Here is a 21,781-nt window from a genome sequence, read left to right as displayed (position 1 = left end):
AAGTTCTAATGGATATCCTTGCCTAAATATGTGTAGAACAGGTGCCTGAGAGAGAATTTCTTTTAATCTGCAAAAAGCTTCCTGTTGTTCGGAATCGAACTTAAAACCAATACCTTTTCTAAGCAACTCACTAAGAGGTTTAGCTATTTTAGCATACTGAGGAATGAATTTACGAAAATATCCCGTTAGTCCTAAAAAGCTTTGTAGTTGTTTACAGTTACGCGGTTGTGGAAAGTTTCGAGCAGCAACAGTTTTGGAAGGTGATGGTCGAATAGTTCCGTTTTCAATTACATGTTCCAAAAATTCAATTTTACGTTTTAAGAATTGGCACTTTTTGAAATTTATTTGTAATCCGTATTCCGAAGCAGTTTTGAATACTCTTTCTAATTTGTCTAAACATTCAACTTCATCATTAGCCAGTATGACTATATCATCCATATAAATAATTAGTACACCTTCATTTAACAAATCACGAAATACTGAATAAATATACCTCTGAAAAACATTTGGACTAATACATAAACCAAAAGGAGCTTTAAGAAATTCGTAAATACCATTATGTGTTACAAAAGCGGTATATTTGGTGCAATTTTCGTCTATGTCTACATGGAAAAAGCCATTTTTCAAATCTAGTGTCGTGAAGACTTTTGACTGTTCTAAGCGATCAAGTACTTCCAGAATTAAAGGCAGTGGAAATTTGTCTTTAATAATCTTCTTATTTAATTTCCGATAGTCAACGCATAAACGTTTCGAATTATCACGCTTGTTACACAAAACAATAGGCGCCGAATAATTAAAATTGCTAGGCTTTATTATGCCCTCTTTTAACCATTCCTTAATTTGATCGTCAACAACTTTTTGTTCCGCGAAAGACATGTATCTTCTATTTTGACAGACAGGATATCATCACATAAATTTATTTGCATCTTGAAGTCAGATTGTCTGTTTTTCCGAGGCTGGTACGAATTAATTAAATTACACAGTCTTTCTTTATGTTCTGCATTCGAAATATGCGATAAATCAATCTCGTTGACAGAAATAGCATTCACCAGATGTGAAAGGTAATTAAACGTTGCGCTACTTCCGCTTTCGGGACTTTTGTTTACATTAACAGAGACGCCAGACGATTGCGAAGGATCATAAACATTCTTCAATGACATGGCAATATTCAAATTTCCCATAATGCAACGAATGTTAGAATTTCGAGATGACTCAGCAGTTATCAAGTTTACATTACTTTTACTCGGATGAGAAATTATTTGAAGGCCATTCTCGGTAAAAGAGAAGTTAAACTGATTCAATACATCCAAACCTAATACAATTTGATTACATAATGACTTAACAACATAAATTTTAGTACGCAGTGAAAAACTATCAATTAAAATATCAGAAATGAAAAAGCCGATAGGGTACGTTTGCTTTGATTCAATTCCGTTTAATGTGATATCGCTACAATTTAAATTAGGAGAACCAATCTGCTTGTGTAACTCTATGCTGCATATCGTTACATCTGAACCAGTGTGAACTAAACTATCAACTAAATGATTAGTTATTTCTACAGTCTTCATAATTCTATCCTTGTCACAAATTCGTTGAATTAAAGCTGCTTGTTTCTCGGGGGTCTGCTCTGGACAGTCAGTTGAATAATGCCCATAGTTTTTACATTTTATACATTTTACACCCTTTGATTTGTTTACACAATGTTTTGAATAATGCCCAAATTCCTGGCAATTAAAACATTTGACCTTATTAATGTTAGATTGATTTCAGTTTGATGACGAAAGCTTACTTCTATCTTTAACTTGAGTGTCTACTTTCGGTTTCGGATTTTTAAACTTATCATTGTCTGATCTCATTTTATCATAAATTTTAAGCCTTTGTTTAAATTCAGATATTGTTTCGCAACCATATAGTATAGTTTTCCTAACCACAGAATTGGGAATACCATCAATAACATATTTAATTAATGAAGCATCTTCAATGTTACCTCGCGAACACATTTCTTTCATTTTCAAAAAATACTCATCTAAAGATTCATTAGGCATTAATTTACGTTTACATAACATTTCATGCAACTCAGCAGAATTAAAAGCTTTACCATATTCAGATTTCAAAAGATTTTTTAACTTACACCAATCATTAACTTTAGGTTCACTCTGAATAAATAGTTTCGCTTTACCTTTTAATGATCTTTTAGCAAAAACTAATTTATGCAAATCACTTAATTTCAAAGAATTTATAACGTCTTCAAATTCATCAATCCATTTATCAACATTTTCATATGCATTACCAGAAAAAGGATTAACAATACTTTCAATATCAGAAAAACTAAGATGAGGTTTAAAATTATCTTGAATTGGAAGCTGCATACTGTTGTTTACTTGAGACTCATTAAAACCAGGATTGTCTCTTTGATTATCATCAAGCATTACTTCAGAAATTTTATTAATAGTTTCATCTTCAATATCACTATTTTCTTCATGCAAAATATTTTCAAATAATACAGATAAATCACATAGGAAAGAGACAATTCGGGTTACTACTTCCGATTTCAAACCTTCTGAATTTATGCATAATACATTGCAAACTTTAATTAACTCATTCAAAGTAAAACTATTCTGCACTGTATCTATTTTCTTATTAAATTCTTCAGAATCTGGTTTAAATGTAAATCCAGAAAATTCACGTAATCTTTTCCGGTTATTTCGGTCTCCATCAGTATTAAAAATAAGCTTATGCAAACTTTTGATTTCAAAACTTTTACTGTTCTTTAAAGCTGCTTCCAATTCTGGAATTTCTACTTACTTCATATTGGGAAGAAAGTTTTGTACTCACCCGACAGATGATCGTCGTCAATTGGGTAATCCACACTTTATACGAGTAATCCAATAAATCGAATAACTTTCACTCAGTAGTTCAAAGGACAGTTCTACTACTCGCACATTTTGGAATTCGAGGCGCCACGTTGGGCGCCATATTTTTTTGTAGAATTTGACTTAATTCACAGCATGAGAGCACGAAGTAATATTTAAATGGTTTATTTAATAGAAAGAAATAAAAGTAATTAAGAAAAGTATATAAAGATGAAGTTAACGGTATGCAGGATTAACTTAAGATGAAGTCCTTTTACACCTAATGGCATAACATCAAAAGCACAATCTAAGTTCATAAACTCTTAAAGACGTGTGAGCCGTCTGCTCACTTCTGCCCTCCGCTCTCGACCAGGTCTCAGCGCTGTCTGGGATGATTCTTACTGCGCTGGGTGATGCTATACTGATGACGTCATAATCCTGGTATTCTAATTCAGCATTGGACGTTGATGACTCCCACATATATGTATGTGTGCTGATTTAGATGTTGATGCATAAAGATAATCGCAGTCATCAAGAACACTTCATGCATTTCTTGATAAAGGAGCAGAAAAAGAAAAACCGTAGCTGAAGTGGCATTGATTCATATACAGTTTTATTTTTGTAATTGAAACAGGTTCAAATATCACCATTGTGGGTGCTACATGCGCTGAACAATTTTGAAAGCTTGCATCTTTTTCAGACAAAGAGTGATAGCAGGGCAGGGAAAACCATATGTAGCTAGCAGAAGCAAGGTGAAGCAGGAAAAAGGTGGTGTACAGTTAGTAACAATGGTATTAATAGTAAACATTTTCTTTAGTCTGATTTGCTTAGGCCAATTCTCTACACTCTGCTCCCTTCTGTATGTATATATATGTATGTGTGCTGATTTAGATGTTGATGCATAAAGATAATCGCAGTCATCAAGAACACTTCATGCATTTCTTGATAAAGGAGCAGAAAAAGAAAAACCTTAGCTGAAGTGGCATTGATTCATATACAGTTTTATTTTTGTAATTGAAACAGGTTCAAATATCACCATTGTGGGTGCTACATGCGCTGAACAATTTTGAAAGATTGCATCTTTTTCAGACAAAGAGTGATAGCAGGGCAGGGAAAACCATATATAGCTAGCAGAAGCAAGGTGAAGCAGGAAAAAGGTGGTGTACAGTTAGTAACAATGGTATTAATAGTAAACATTTTCTTTAGTCTGATTTGCTTAGGCCAATTCTTTGATCTGGTTGGCTGATAGCTGCAGTGATTACATAAACAAATTAATTTTGAAAGACACTTTAGAAAAAGGTATTACTATATTTAAAATAAAAAGGGGAAGTACCCCAAAATAAAAACTGATGGTAGACTCTCTCTCTTTTAGTTTAAAGAGTTGTTAGTATTTTAATGTGTTGGATTACTAAGGAAAATGTGAGGATATTATAAAACAATTAAAACAAACAGAAAATTTTACACATACATATATTTTCTTTTTAGTCTATGCTCAACTACTATTATTAGTCTACACATGATTCTCTACTAGACTTGCCACTTGGAGAAATAAAATACAGTCAGAAGTCTTTAATCCGGACTCGTCAGGACTTTGGCGATTCAGGATTATAGATCATCAATTTAAATGTGGTAAGATGGCATGCAGAAATTATAAAATTAAAAATATGAAACCGTAATTTATGAAATAAAGAGCAATTATGATATAAAGGGTATCAAAATTTACAAAAAAAGGGGGGGCTTTATATTTATTTGTTTACTTTATTAAACATTTCCTTCAACGTGCGCATGCGTAAAGCATACCTTACGCATAGCCGAAATTAGAAAATTGCAACCAGAAAACTATTTGATTTGTATTTGTGATATTTATAATGACGAGAAATTTGATTTAAATCATATCAAAGACGGAGTACATCGAGATGAAATACTACATTTAGTAAGGAATTATAAGCCAATTAAAATAAAAACATCTGCTCTGAAGATAAGGATAGTGCTGAGAGATCAACTTCCAGTTCATTGCGCACCACGAGGTCTCTTCCCCCCATCCTTTGGCAGCTCCAGAATTGAAATTCTTTTAGACATAATCGAAAGTTCAAGCTTACTTTTATAAAATTGCTCTAATAGTCTGAAAAAAATAATAAGCTGGATCCAATTAGAAGATTAAGGAACAACGCAATCTGCAACATTAACTGAAATAGATAATTAGATAATTTTAGCTTAGCTTATACCGTCCGTTATACATTAAACGCGCATTCGTAAACGTATTATGCACATGCGTAAATGCACATGTGCATGCACAGAAAGTTTGTAGCTTTGAGGCCCGGATTATGGACGTCCGGATTAAAGACTTTTGACTATACAGCAAACACCACCTAAACACACTGACTGTCTACCAGATGATCTTTCCACTCGCATGTGTCCATGCATGTGCAAGCAGAATCCTACATTAAAAGAGGAATTAAGGGGCTATTGCTAGTTTAAAGTATAATTTATAGTTACAGATTTTTTATCTTGCATATTTTCCAGCTTTTCAAATCATCGCTCATGTGATAAATTCAAGGCAAGTATAAGAAGAAGTGAACTATCAAATTGGTTTATGGTGTTTTATAAAGTAAAAAGAAATCAATGCTTCAAAAATTAATCCAGCATTGTGAAAGTGATTTAATGAATCTACAAATGTTCTGAATGATTTCAACTATGCAGTCCAGTGTTTTTGATGGTCATTAATCTTTGTGTGAATTATTATTGTGGCTATTCTGTTGTATAAATTATGTGTAAGTCATGTTCTTCATTAAAAGGAAATTCAAAATTTATTTCCTCTTCTAATCTTAGTTGAAAAATGCAATTGATTTTTATGTGATTTGTTCATCTACTTTTGATTTTTGGGTTTTGTGCTATGGATTTTAAAATTTTATATCAATTGTTTTATAAATAAAGTAAGGTTTTAATTAGGGCAGCTGGAACTATATGATGAAAATCATTAAACTTTTGGGTTTATGAAAACATAATTTTTCATAATTATGTTTGGTAAAATTAATTAATAAATTTAAAAGATTTATAATTGTTTTATTTGAGGAAGGTTATTAAAATTTACTGTATCAGTACTTTTAAATTATTGCTTAAAAATTAAGAATTTTTTTTAATTTAGGAATTATATAAAAAATGAGATTATTATTAAAAAATTCGACTTGTAAGAATTTAATAATTATTTTAAGAATGAGCTAAATCTAAAAAATAAATGAGGTAATTGTGAAAAATTGATACAGAAAAATCAATGTAAAATTTTGTTTTTGAGTATTAATGTAGCAAATATTAAATGTTTGATATTTGAATAGTGGTATTGAATAAAAAGTATTAGTAAGAAACTGAATAATTATGATAAACGATTATGAGTAAGATAATTAAAAGTAAAAGGTGTGTGTGTGTGTATATACACAAGCCATTCTGAAATTTTTGAGATATTAGACAATAAGTGGAAAAAAAAAGTTAACGGTTCGATTTCAAAATATAAACTGTTTTAGCCTAGTAGATGATTTTTTTGTTGGCCAGTTGCAAGTAGTTTAGTGTAGATTAAATTTTAGGCAGAAGGAAAAATGGAGTTGATGCGAGAACATTATCGCACTATGATTTACTATGATTTTAAATTGGGATTAAATCAATAAAAATGTGCTCAATGTATGCAATTAGCATTTGGAAATGAAAGTTGATCTCGTGCTACAGTATTCAGAAGATTTACAGAATTTCACAGAGGTTGCAACTCTCTTCAGGATAAAGAACACACTGGAAGGCCGTTGTCAGCAGTAATCCCAGATAATGTGTCTGTATAAAATGTTAATCGATGATAATCACTTCACCTACCAAATTATTCAGAAGTGGAAAAAAAAAGTTAACTTTGGATCTGCTGCCATATTTATAATTATTCATGAAGAATTGTATATGAAAAAACTAGTTAGTGGTTAGGCTCTTCATAATTAACTAAGCTCCAAAAAGAGCATGTCAGAATCAGTAAAGGAAGCGTTAAATTACTTGTAGATGATGGCCATCACATTATTTCTAAAATAGTAACTAGTGATGAAAAATACGTAACATTTTTTGACATTCATCACATCAAGAAAGTAAAGTATGGGTCTCTGAAGATGATCCCATGTCCACAGTGGTGAAAAGACAACACACCATGAAAAAAGTAATGCATGCTGTTTTCTTCAGAAGTACAGGACTGGTCAAAGCCATCAAGTTGGAAGGACAGAAGACAGTCACAACCAACTCCTACATCATTGTCTTCCAGAAATTCTTCAATAAGTGAATGTTAGAGGACTCGTGTGCCCAAGAATGAGTTTCTTGAACAAAAGCTTTGAAAGTGATAGAACATCCACCTTATTCACTCAGTTTAGCTATATATGACTTTTGGCAATAGTTTAATCTAAAAAAGAACTTACATGGACGTCATTTTCATTTCCAAGATGACATTGATGAAGCTATAAATGCATTTTTTTATCAATTCCAAGCAATGAATGGCTTAGGGTATTTAATCTTTGGAAAATTCGTTTACAGAAGTGCATTGATGCTGATGGAGACTACTTCAAACATTTCTTAAATTTTGTTAATATAAGTTTAAAAAACGTATGCATATCTGAAAAATTTCAAAGTAACCCTCGTCTCTCTCTCTCTATATATATAGAGAGAGAGATGATAGATAAGTAGTTTGAAATTATGTTAAATAATGTTAAAATTTTTGGTTAATTGTAGATTAACATAGAATATATGTAAGAATATATGCAAGAAAAGTATTAACAAAACAAATATAGAGAGAGAGATGATAGATAAGTAGTTTGAAATTATGTTAAATAATGTTAAAATTTTTGGTTAATTGTAGATTAACATAGAATATATGTAAGAATATATGCAAGAAAAGTATTAACAAAACAAATAACTTTAGCAGTAGTCCTTTTAATTCCTATTTTTAATTTGGTTTCATCTCCTTCCTTTCTTTGAATCTAAAGTTCATCATCTGAAAATTAATCTGTCTGTGTAATCATGACTGATATGCAATAAAATCTCAGCCAATAAGATTAAATTATTTTTTATCATATTATAAATACCACTTCTACTAACTATGCTTTCCCTTTTTTCTTCTTTGCATTGCTTGTTGCTAGCAAACATGTGCTTCGCAGTGCTCTGCTTTGTTCATTGTCAAGATGTAAATTGCTGTATACAAAAATTGTGGAATGCATTACGTGCCCAAGAATGATGTGAATTACAAGAATATTCACAAATAAATTTATATATTCCTATCATCAAAGCTGTCTCCCTTATTTTGTTTAGTGAATCTATGCACTGGGGGGTCTCTTCAAGTAGTTATGATGCTGATAAGCATCTCATCATTTAATGGCTATCTTGTAGATTTCGACATTGCAATCCCGTAATTTATACAGTCTTCCACTCAAAAGTATCATATATGTCAGAAGTTTATTAAAAATAAGTATTATTCTAATATACTTGTGAAGTTGCTTATTATTGTATTTAATATACAGTCAAAAGTCGTTAATCCGGACTCGTCGGGACTTCGGCGATTACGGATTATCGATTTTTCCGGATTATAGATCATCAGTTTAAATCTGGTAAGATGGCATGCAGAAATTATAAAATTAAAAATATGAAACCGTAATTTATGAAATAAAGAACAATGATCTAAAGGGTATCAAAATTTACAAAAAAAAAAAAAAAAAAAAAAAAAAAAAGCTTAATATTTATTTGTTTACTTTATTAAACATTTCTTTCAATGTAAGTTGTTTCGTTTTTTTATGTGATAATACATTCTCTTTAATTCTATAAACAGACATAATTTCTTGTTCAGTTACAAAGTTCCGCTGTTCAAGTCCTATAATTGCTGTGTCGAGAATACCGACTAATTTGTCAAACGAAATTTTTTAATTTTCAATAACCTCTGTCGTTTTCTTCGCTATCGGAAGCAAATTATAATGATGAGGAATTTGATTTAAATCATATCAAAGACGGAGTACATCGAGATGAAATACTACATTTAGTAAGGAATTATAAGCCAAATAAAATAAAAACATCTGCCCTGGAGATAAGGATAGTGCTGACAGATCAACTTCCAATTTATTGCGCGCCGCAGCGTTAAAGATAAACAAACATTAAAGTTTAGATAAACAAGGGATATGCCTTTATCCATTTTTTGCAGCAATTCCACTTTGTTTAATGGACTTAATTTAATGGACTGTTAAACATACTTTCGCTTTGTAGATCCTTTACATATTAGTAAATATATATCAGAAATTCTATTTGACATAATCGAAAGTTCAAACTTACTTTTATAAAATTGCTCTAACAGTCTGCAAAAAATAATAAGCCGGATCCAATTCAAAGATTAAGGAACAACACAATCTGCAACATTAACTGAAATAGATAATTAGATAATTTTAGCTTAGCTTATACTGTCCATTATACATTAAACGCACATTCGTAAACGTATTTTGCACACGTGCACACACATATTCGCAGCCGTAAAGGTCTTACAATGCGACGCATGCGCAGAAAGTTTGTAGCTTTGAGGTCCGGATTATAGGTGTCCGAATTAACAACTTTTGACTGTATAATACTAGATATTTTCCTTCATTTAATGTATGTAAATAAAATTTTAATTTTCTATTTTTTTTTAAGAACTGGAAGATTGTTATGGAACATATCCTAGAATTATTACTTATCTTAAATTCACCATAAGAAAATATGAAAGAAAATTAGTAATTAGTAATAAAACTACTAACTTTAGCAATAGTCCTTTCAGTTCTTATTTTTAATTTGATTTCATCTCCTTCCTGTCTTTGAATCTAAAGTTCATCATCTGAAAATTATTCTGATTTATGTAATCATGCCTGAAATGCAATGAAATCTCAGCCAATCAGGTTAAATAAATTTTCATTATAAGTACCACTGCTCCTAACTGTGCTTTCCTTTTTTTCTGTACTTCGCTTGTTGCTAGCAAATGTGCTTTATAGTGCTCTGCTTCGTTCATTGTCAAGATGTAAATTGCTATATACGAAAACTATGGGGTGTATAATGATGTGGTTTTAAGAATGTTCATGAATGAATTAATGTAATCCTTTCATCAAAGCTGTCTTCCTTATTTCTGTTAGTGAATCTATGGACTGAGGTCTCTTCAAGTAGTTATGATGCTGATAAGCATCTTATAATTTAACGGTGTCTTATAGATTCCCCCCCCTATATTTCAATCTCATAATTTATCCAGCCCCCCACTCAAACGTATCATATATGTCACAAGTTTAGTAAAAAATAACTATACTTTTAATATGCTAGTGAAGTAGCTTTTAATATATATTACTAATTTTTTTCTCTTCATTTTGTATATGTAAATAAAATCTGAATACCCAAATTTCTTTTATTTTAAGTTGGCTGCTAGAAACCAAGATCAGGTTCCACGAGCTGTATTGTGCCTGAGTAAAGCTCATCAACAGCTTTCATCATTTGGAAATGATTATAAAAAGAACTGGAAGATTGTCATGGAACGTGTCTTAGAACTACTGTCTATCTTAAATTCACCAAAGTGAGTTTTTAAAATTCTATCAATGCAACACAGCTTCCACACAAAATAATACATAGCTGAATTCTACTGGTTTTACTTGAAGACTACTAGTTTTCCATTGCATCTCCTAAAAAACCACTGAATGCTCCACTTTTTAAATTCTAACTTCTTTTAAAGATAATGTTCCCCAGCAGTAGATGAAATTTATTGCAGTGTTGAAACTTAAATTGTGCAAATTCTATTCCCTTATCTCTAGTGATTTTCAGCTTATTTTCTTATTAGATTTTATTTGATCTGAATTGTCTTAATTTATTCTAGACTTTTGTAAGACTTATTGAGATTCAACCAAATTTTAATCGGTTGACATTTATATGTTACATCAATAAATGGTAGATTACTAGATTTAGTCACACAGTAGTACAGAGGGTGTTTACACATTTTTAGAGCAATTTTGGGGCCATTTCATGAATGTTTAAAAAGTAAAGAGTATTTTTTAAATGTTCGATCTAATAGACTTTTTTTCTGGACTATAAGTCTGCTTCATTATTCCATGAAAGAAGGACTTTTCATAAAATTTCCAGGTGTATTGATTTCCATTCCCCTTCTGCTACTTTCTAGAGTCCATCATTCATGGTGGGTTTGCGCATAGAAAGAACTCTTTTCGATAGACTAGAGGCACAATAGTTCAAAGAAGAAACATCAGAGGACTTTGTGGAATACATGGGAAAAGTATGTTCGCAATACCTGTACCAGTCTTAATTTTTCCAAGGATGTAGTGGTACTTTTTGAAGTATGACTTGTTTTATCTTGATGAAGTTTCACTCCATGAAAGTCATTGGGGTAAAGAAATAGAATTTATTCTACAAATATTGGACGTAAAACTTTTTCTTGATAGTACGTTGAGTTGATTTTAACATCTTATCCCATTCTTTTTATTTTTAATTTACTATTGCAAGAGAAACCTCTGAAAGTTATAAACCCCTTGCTGAAACTGTCTTTGCATCAACGGAACCAGGTTTGTACTTTTTTTCCTCTTTTTTTTTTCCAATAATAAATAGACTTTTTTGTTGCAGTCATTTAGCTAACGCATGCTTCATCAAAGGCATAATGTATTTCTGTTCATTTCATACTAACAGTTTTCATACAGGGTTCTACAAATTATTCTGCAATGAGCAACATGCCTCAATAAAAGCTGGTAAGCATTATGTTTTTATCTTAAGTTCTAAATCTCGGTTCATTATTTTATTTATTGTTGCTACAGATGTATTTAAAGACTCTGAAATTGATTTCTGCATTGGAGAATTTTCTCTTGTTACCATGATTTAAATTAAACAGTACGTATCTTTTCTGGGTATTTGTTTGGAGCCTTCTTTCCACATAGAAATGATGATTGATGAAAATAACTTCGTTTCCAGTTAATAATGTTGCTTATTTTGCACTTATAAATTTTACATGTGACATTTTGAAAGAAGAATAAATTTAAAGGTAGCTGACAATATTTCTCATTTCAAATGATCTGCTGTTAGAAATTTTTATTCAAAACATTTTCTTTTTTTAATCTTTTATCGGAATTTTTCTCCTCTGTATGTTCATTAATTATTAATTTTACTATAATTACAGGTAATAAATAAAAGCTTATCTTCCTCACTTGATATTTTCTCACTTAAAAAATGTAAGAATATTATAAAATTGAATTAGCCTAACATCATCCAGTTTTTAATATCTAATTAAACACTTTTACATTAGATGAAAATTATAAATACAGTCAAAAGTCGTTAATTCGGACACCTATAATCCGGACCTCAAAGCTACAAACTTTCTGCGCATGCGTCGCATTGTAAGACCTTTACGGCTGCGAATATGTGTGTGCACGTGCGCAAAATACGTTTACAAGTGCACGTTTAATGTATAATGGACGGTATAGGCTAAGCTAAAATTATCTAATTATCTATTTCAGTTAATGTTGCAGATTGTGGTGTTCCTTAATCTTTGAATTGGATCCGGCTTATTATTTTTTGAAGACTGTTAGAGCAATTTTATAAAAGTAAGCTTGAACTTTCGATTATGTCAAATAGAATTTCTGATATATATTTACTAATATGTAAAGGATCTACAAAGCGAAAGTATGTTTAGAAGTCCATTAAACAAAGTGGAATTGCTGAAAAAATGGATAAAGGCATATCCTTTGTTTATCTAAACTTTAATGTTTGTTTATCTTTAACGCTGCGGCGGCGCGCAATAAATTGGAAGTTGATCTGTCAGCACTATCCTTATCTCCAGGGCAGATGTTTTTATTTTATTTGGCTTATAATTCCTTACTAACTGTAGTATTTCATCCCGATGTACTCCGTCTTTGATATGATTTAAATCAAATTCCTCGTCATTTTAATTCGCTTCCGATAGCGAAGAAAGTGACAGAGGTTATTGAAAACGAAAAAACTCCGATTGACAAATTAGTTGGTATTCTCGACACAGCAATTATAAGACTTGAACAGCGGAACTTCGTAACTGAAGAAGAAATTATGTCTGTTTATAGAATTAAAAAGAATGTATTATCACATAAAAAACGAAGCAACTTAAACAACTTACATTGAAAGAAATGTTTAATAAAGTAAATAAATAAATATTAAGCTTTTTTTTTGTAAATTTTGATACCCTTTAGATCATAATTGTTCTTTATTTCATAAATTACGGTTTCATATTTTTAATTTTATAACTTCTGCATGCCATCTTACCAGATTTAAACTGATGATCTATAATCTGGAAAAATCGATAATCCGGAATCGCCAAAGTCCCGACGAGTCCGGATTAACGACTTTTGACTGTAGTTCAATGACCTGAATTATGCATAATAAAGTGAATTTAAATCAATTTAACATTCTTTCAAAAATAGCGTCATTGTGTAGCATGAAAACTCAAAATTCCTTGTTTTTCATATTTTGAAGTTGGCAACCATGAATAATTGAAAACCAGATTGTTTCATTTTGAGTAGATCTTCTGTACATGGAATCTGTACTGAATTTTCATTGCATCAGGATAGCATCTGTGGTCAGGCTAGGAAATCATTGCTTATTCAAAGTTTCATTTCAAAGTTATTATTATTCAAAGTTTTCCCGTACCTGGGAAATCCTGGAACATTAGGAAAAGTCAGTCAAAATATACACTGCTCCAAATAATTAGGAGATAATTTGATTTTGGATATAAAGTATGGATAAGGAAATGTTTTGGTGGCTGATATGTGATGTACAGGTATTGTAAATTATGAGAAAAGTACAAGAAGCAACAAAGAAGAAAAAATTAAATTTTATTAAGGGTTTTTGTTAGTAAATAAAAAATGCACAATTTGTGCATATTATACAAACAAGCTAAAGATGTAATTTCTCAGATACAAATGAGCTTTAATAAGGCATATGATTTTCCCTGACCAGAAGCAATGTAGCATGCCTATGAGGCATGGAAACAAGAGCGACTGGGGTATGCTTTCGCACTCCTGTAGAAGAGAGTTTTTAAAATGCTGAATTGTTTTTGGGGATAATAAGTGACTAGCAACTTTTCTCCCTAGAATGTCCTAAACATATTCTGTTGGGTTCGTATCTGCGGAATATGATGACCAATCCATTAGGATTCCTTCATCGAAAAGGAAATTGTCCACTAGCTGAGGACAATGTGGCCTGACATTATCATCTATGAGAATGAATTCAACCCCGATTAATGAAGCAAAAAGGACCACAATAGGTGTGAGGATTTCATCCATATATCACTGAGCCATTAGTGTTCCATTCGTGGTAATGTGAAGATCAGTGTGGCTATTGATATAAATACTGGCCCAGACCATCACTGTACGTCTGTTAGATCAGACAATTTCATGCTAAAATGCATGGATATTCCGTATAGCAGGTTCTCTCTAGATGAGAATTCGTCTATTCTTAGGCCATATGCTAAAGTGTGTTTGTCCATGAAGAGCACATAGCTCCACTTATCTCATTCTTATCTGAGATGCTATTGTGACCACCTTCTGTGGGTAACATGATGGTCTTGTGTCAATGAAACACAAACCATAGGTCTACAAGCTTACAAACCCATATGGTGGAGTCGTTTCAAACAATTTGAGTCGAAACCCTCTGGTACCAGAGCCCTCTGAAAGTGCTTTTGCAAGAAAGTGGTGGTCATAATGTGATTTCTTCTGGTTGTTAGTGCTAAATACTGAGCCTCATTTTGTATTGTTGCAGGCATATGACCTGGTCTAAGTCATTGTCAAACATTTTCGAGTTTCCCTAAACCAGTTCTGTAGTCTAAAAATGATACTTTGAGAAACACCTAACACTTCTACTACAATGGATAGCATTTGTCTTGTCTCTAAACAACTGATGGCCCTTCAATCTGCCGATTCAGCTAAGTCATCTTGCTGAGACATTGTATGAACTGTTACAAAACATTCAACATATGTCATTGTAATAGATAGTATGTTAGTTAAACACATCCTTTCTTACCAGTGTAAGTCTTTGCTCTTCAGTTTTATTTTGAGGCAACATGTGAATAATGTTTATTATAAACGGTGTAGTGTTTTATAAACTTCTTTTGCAAATGAAAGGTTTTTTACACAGAACTCAATGTGGCTTTTTAAATTTCTACTTATTTTTTCATTTGAATGGTTCAAATTCATGTTTCCTTATATATTTCTATCATTTCCACCACTATGATAAATAAGATAAATGAAATTTTTATGATGTTCCTAATCATTTCATTGTATTTTGTAATAAATGCATAAAAGAGTTCATTTATTCTTTTTAAATTTGTTTCATTACATTTCATAGCTATCAAGTACCTGGGTTTAACAAGGAGACTTCCATTATTTTACCACATCCTCTTTCCCCCCCTCCCATTTTTAGGCTTTACTAAGGAAAATGTTTCTTAGCAAGAAAGTACATTTATTGAATCAGTGGAACTTAAAATCTGCAAATTCTATTTCCACTTTTAATGCTTTTTAACATAATTTTTCTTATTTTATTTTATTTCAATTGTTTTAACATACTTCAGATATTCATAGAAATTTTTACTGTGTTTAAGTTTATTTTGCATCAATATGTGATAGTTTATAATATCTGAGTTTATGGCCACAGTAGCATGTACATTAATTATGTATTTTATTTTCATTGTACTATTTAAAAGTGCTTTGTAAATTAAAATTTTTTTTTCTTACACAGGATTTTCAACATAAAAGTATGAGAAAATTAATCATTAAATTAAGTATAGAAGGTTTAAACTATCCCATTAAATATTCATATTTTACATAGAGTTATTAACTGAATTGGGCATTATAAAGCAAATTTAAGTGAGTTTTGTGCTCTTTTAAAATGATGCTGGTTTAAAGTTCAGAAATTCATGTTTTTCCATACTTCAAGTTTGACAGCTGGTTCGAGGTTCACTCATGGGAAACCAAAGTGGAATTTTAATAAAAGGGTCAGAAAAGATTGTACCTCCTCTTTTTTTTTTTTTTTTTTTTTTTTTTTAAGTAATGGAAGTTAAAAATTCAGATCAGTCCTCTCGAATAAAAAGAAAGCAAATGAAGAGTTACTGTAATCTTCATTTCTTGTGCAGAAAGTAATTTAACCACCCACCTCATATTTTAATGTAATTTTAATAACCCACAACTCTCTTCTACATTTGTTAATGAGTTGCTTTTTTTACAAATTAAACTGTTCTATTTTATTCCTGTTTGGAAGTATAATTGCCTTTCAATAATAAAGAATGCAGTTAAGAACTTATAATCCTGTAAGTCGCTAGGTTTTTGTAATGAAAGTTAAGAATGGGAAATACTAAAATGGCATTTGAAGAGATCCTTGAATATTAGATCTACATCTCGAAGCACTTTTGAAAAACCATTTGTTAATTGATTTGACACAGTTATAACACAAAACACTATTTTCACCCATGATGTTTTTGCTCACATAATTTGTTTATAATGAGAGGCATTTGTGATTCAAAAGTTCACTCTAGTTCATTAAGTTTGCCTGGATGACTTTTATTTGGTTACGGAAAATCAGAGATGGTCAAGGCAATTAAAAATTGAATGTTAATGGGAGCCCTACTTGTATTGGTTATTATAAATTATTATGATTATTATTATTAAATTATTATTATATCACAAATGTAATAGCATTAAAGCTACTCTGATTAGAAAAAAATGCCTTTTATAATTTAATCTCTAATACAGAATATTCTTTCCCGTATTTTAGTGTTGCTGCTATCGTGCTGAGTCCACCTAAACAGTTGGAGTATGGAAGGTAAGTCATCATAATTATGATGGAACAGCTGAATGAACTTACTGGTTATATTTTTGTATATATGAGTATCATTTTTATTTGCAGGTTGCATAGAGATTCCACATCTTTGCCGTATGTTTTGCGAGCCATCACAAGAGTTGTGACAACTAATAGTTAATCTTTTTATTATACAATCAAGAAATGCATTGTCTTTCAAATTTTATTCAAGTGAAAATTATATATTTTTATATGTAAAGTGACCTTATTATGCAAGTTATGTGTATTTAGACATATTTATTAAAATTAAAAATATGATTTTGCAATATAGGTTCTTTTAAATTAGAATTATGGTCAAATTTGACTATAAAGTATTTGAAAATAGAAGTAATATAAAACAGTCTGAATATAAGAAGTATATTCCTGCATTACACTTAACACACACAGCAAGTCTGATGATCCTGCACATTAAGGACTGTAGTGATGCTGAATTATCACACTGAAATAGTTCCAATGGCCATAAAATATTTTTTATATTATTGAATGTATTATGAAATGAAAAAATTACATACAGTAATTCTTCATAAATAAGTCAAACATATTTTAATTGATTTTTGCTTTGAAATCATTATTATTGCCAATATTAGGAGTTCTTTCAAATAAAATTTCAATATACATCTGCTTCATAGGCTCTGCTTTTTAAAAAAATTTATAACATAATTATCTCTTCTATATTATACTTTTTATTTTTTTCTTCAAATTTCACAAATGTATTTAGCATTTCACCTAACACGTGACAAGGGATAGAAGGGCTGCCATTTTTGTGGGTGTTGCTATAGGATATTGCATTACCCGATTGTTGTATTTAGGAATTATTCTTGTACTACCTCATACTTAGAAATTTACATTTTCTATTCTTAGAACTTAAAATCAATATAGTTTAACGTTCTTTTTAAGTTAAATGTATATTTAGATGCTGTAAAAAGTCTGTTGTCTTCAGGTATATTTAATAGCATTTATAAATGCCATAAATATCCTTTTAAAGGACTATAGTCCACAAGCAAGTTGTTGGAACACTGGTAATTTGACCTGGCTTTGATTCCAGGCAAACAAGCTAGATGCATGGTTTATTTTTGCAGAGTTGTATAACATGGTTATGAGCAAGTTTCCCTGAGGAAGTCTTCCTCTAAGGCATCCCTTTCTTTAGGCAGATAGCCTTCACTTGCGTTTCTGTAATTAGATAAATGGAACCAACCTTTTAAAAGACCCATAGCTATCTTTATCTAAAAACAATAAAAGAAAATGTTGCAATATTGAATAAGTTCTGTATTATGTTATCTTTTGTGAGCATTTCAAAATTTCATTTTGCACATATTACATTTTATATACTGCCCTCATCACTACCACTGTAAGACCTGCCAGTCCACTAAGGCATAGACAAGCACAGCTGTTCAGTTAAGGGAGGGGACTGAATATTTATTACCTCCAAATTCACTTTGTGATAATAATGATAGCAAATAATATTCTATAATACATTTTTCTTTCATTGCATTTTTTACATCATTTACATTTTTTATACACACACACATGTATGCATTATGTGTATATATATATATATATAATAATTTTATAAATAATTAAATATATAATATAAATTTTTAATTTTTTATAAAATATACGTGTGTATATATAAACAGGGGGACCGGAAAGTAATGTCGTTTCTGCGCATTTCGATATTTGATTGTCATTTGTCAGCTCAGTGTGTATCTCGAAAGCGTGCCGAAGTCATTTTAAGGTTATTGTGACTTTCTCACTTCTGAATACTCAATATTAAACTCTCTCCCCCCCCCTTTTTTTTTCCTTTCAGTTTGGGGTGAAATGGCGAACCAAATACCAGAAGAGCATATCTGGCATTGTATGCTTTTTGAGTTTTGCAAGGGTAGTAATGCAACAGTTGTGACCAAAAACATTTGCGATGTTTATCCACGTGCATTAGACATTTGTAAATGCCAAAGATGGTTTTCCAATTCAAATCCGGTAAAATTTTGATCTCTCTGACTCTTATCAATCAGGAAGACCAACAACATTAGAAAACGATGTGCTAAGGGCAGAAGTGGATGCAAATCCATGTCAAGCAAAAGAGGAACTGTCAAACATTCTTAACCAATCTTGGTCGACCATCCAAGAACATTTAAAACAGATTGAAAAAATAAGTATAGCAGGTGTTTGGGTTCCCCATAATCTGTCCGAACAGAACACAGCCAACCGATCCATCATATGCAACGTATCGCTTCAATGGCATCATACAGAACTGTTTTCTGATCCTTTGTTTACTGGAGACGAAAAATGGGTCCTATATGATAATCCAAAACACAAAAGGCAGTTTTAATAGGGTTTACATCCCAAAAAGGCGTCTTTGTGTGTTTGGTGGATTATTCATGGAATTGTTCATTTGAATTGCTGAAACCTGAACAAACTGTTAATGCAGACCTTTATTGTGAACAATTGGATCGAGTGAACCGATCTTTAATCGAAAAATATCCGGCAATTGTCAACGGAAAACGCGTCATTCTGCAATACGTCAATGCAAGACCCCACTGTGCAAGACGAATACAGGAAAAAATTACCGTATTTGACGGCATATAAGACGCACTTTTTTCCCTAAATTTGGTCTCAAAAAAGTTACCTGCATCTTATACGTGAAGGACACAGTCTGATATGTGAAGGTAATTGCATTTAATAATTGTTTATTTGGCTTTTACGAAACGTGAGAACTAAAAGAAACCACGCTATTGACTTTTTTTCCTTGTGTGTGGCCGTCTAAATAAGGGTGCGTCTTATATGCCATCAAATACGGTAATGAATTGGGGTTGGAGGTACTGCCTTATCCACCATACTCGCCCGATATCGCACCCTTGGATTTCTGGATTTCCATTTATTCCAATCCCTACAACATTTTCTTAGTGGCATAAAATTTTGATGATGTCCAAAACGTTATCTCGAGATATTTTGCTCAAAAACCAATTGATTTTTAACAGTCCAGAATTGAGAATCTGCACACTAGATGGCAAAAGGCTGTTGATAATGAGGGTGATTATATTATTGTTTAAAAATAAAAACTTGTTAAAAATGTATTCATTTGAATTTAATGTAAGAAATCTACATTCCTCCTATTATAATAATTTAAATATATTATATGGAGAGAAGTATAGTGTAAATAAATAACAAAATTGTGTCTAATGCAAAAATAAAAACGTAAAATGCATGATAAAATGGAAAATTTTAAATGTAAAATACCCAAAGATTCACAGATTTTCTATGCTTTTAAAGTAAAGGATGTTTGTGAATTTGCTCTTTGTGTGTTATCAATGTTTGCTGCAGCAGTCAAGGTTTTCAGCTGAAAGAGTAGGACAGCAATGTAAAATTTAAAGCAAGACAACTTTTTTTAATTCACGTTTTTTCTTTCTCACTGTATTCCATTTGTCTGGTATTTTTTTAAAAAACTCCCCCCCCCCTTTGTTGTATTTTACTTTTATTATGGGTCTTGCATTTTTGCTGTTTTGTGTTTACACATTTGCTGCACACTAGCTGCCTCTGATTTAGGAAACTCGCATTATTAAATATTTCCTTTTAACTTGAGTAAGCAAGTTTAAATCTTTATTAACTATTTTATAATACTATAGCTTTATGAGTATATGAAAATCAGGTGTATTATATTTATTTTTATTTTGACTTCCATTTTACTTTCATTACATATGTATGTGTGTTATTATTAGCATATTAATATATGTTTATTATATTGGTATGATACTTTCTAAAGAAAACTTGGTATGATGCTTTCTGAAGTTTATATTTTCTAAAGAAATACTTAAAACTTTATTATTGCAGTAATAAATAAAGAAAGAAAAACATCACCTTTCCCCTTTTGCTTTAATTAACTGCAACTTTTATTTACAAAAACACTTTTTTCTAAAAGGCGGGTTTTATTCACAACGCTGTAAACCTTTGGGTAAAGAAATTCAAGTATTGTTTTACAATTATTCTTTCTTTATCAAATCTTATTTATTTGAAGGCATAGCAAAACACTGGGTAATAAATATTTTAAAATCCAAATTATTTTGAGCTGTCAAATTAGTTTATTCTTTAAATGTGAGCTGTCATTTTAAAAATGTAGAAAGTAAATTAAATTTTAATAAATATTTCTAGCAAAATGCATTAAGTTCAGTTGCATAAAGTTGTGATAAAAGTTTTCCAACAAAAAAATTTCTGAAAAAAATTAGAAAAACAAACATGAAAGCAGTACCTTTAGTGCAGATAGTAATAACCACCCAAATCTACGGTTTTCTGCCAACATTTTGGTAGTTTTTCAAAGCCTTTGGCCCAGAAACTTCGTGAGTCCAAACAGATCAACCACATTTCGGACATCCTTCACAAAATGAAAGAAAGCTCCAACAAGATGTAGCTGCAAGTATGATAAATGGTAGATGTTCAAAGGAGCAGTGTTGAGCTATGTGGTGAGTGTGGCAAAAGATCCCATTTGAGTTGATACAGAGTCCAACTGGTGAATGCAGACACATGTTGTCATTCATTATCTTCGTGGAACTTTTTGCACTAGAACTCAATTCATCGTTTTCCCTTGATAGCAGCATCAACACAAACTATCATCTCGCTCTACACCTTACTGTTGAGGGTTTTATCATTTTTCCAAATACCCTTTGTGGATAATACCACGGCAATCCTATCAGATACAAAGCATGATCTTTCTGTGAGTGAAATTGTGCTTTGCGACGCTGCTGATGGCCTTACCAGGCACCCCCCTTTTTGGTCTGTGTTGTTGAAGTCAATACATTTTTCATCACAAGTGATGATCCGGTCCTGAATTTTGTCCTTGCATTGATATTCGAGCAGATTAGTGCAGGCCCGAGTACGTCCTTGTCTCCATGAGTCAGCTCATATGGCACCCAGGGATTAACTTGTACGTCAAGTTTATATGATGCGTAACTTCCAATAAAAATCTGATGTGTGCACTATATGACTTCCTTGTACGGAATATTAAATTATGCCCATTTTTTCTTGCATTTCATTTAAACTTATTGGATTGAATTAAATCT

The 21,781-nt window shown here is 31.4% G+C and overlaps 1 protein-coding gene across 3 annotated transcripts in view; it reads left to right on the top strand.

Annotated features, from left to right (window-relative positions):
- The window catches only part of LOC118200846 (AP-5 complex subunit zeta-1-like), a 108,441-nt gene extending 91,445 nt beyond the window's left edge, over window positions 1-16,996 (top strand). For all 3 annotated transcript variants that reach the window (XM_085817540.1, XM_085817529.1, XM_085817533.1), the window contains 3 exons: window positions 10,277-10,431; window positions 16,647-16,694; window positions 16,779-16,996. In XM_085817540.1, the coding sequence (XP_085673666.1) occupies window positions 10,277-10,431; window positions 16,647-16,694; window positions 16,779-16,851 (276 nt within the window). In that variant the 3' untranslated portion in view covers window positions 16,852-16,996. The remainder of the gene's footprint in view (window positions 1-10,276; window positions 10,432-16,646; window positions 16,695-16,778) is intronic.
- Window positions 16,997-21,781: the final 4,785 nt, after the last annotated feature.

Source organism: Stegodyphus dumicola, chromosome 1 (assembly GCF_044657685.1).
Source record: "Stegodyphus dumicola isolate Sdum_Otavi_A_Nest chromosome 1, ASM4465768v1".
Lineage (NCBI taxonomy): Eukaryota > Metazoa > Arthropoda > Arachnida > Araneae > Eresidae > Stegodyphus > Stegodyphus dumicola.
Note: the sequence above shows the minus strand (reverse complement) of the source record. Positions and strands in the feature narration are given on the sequence as shown.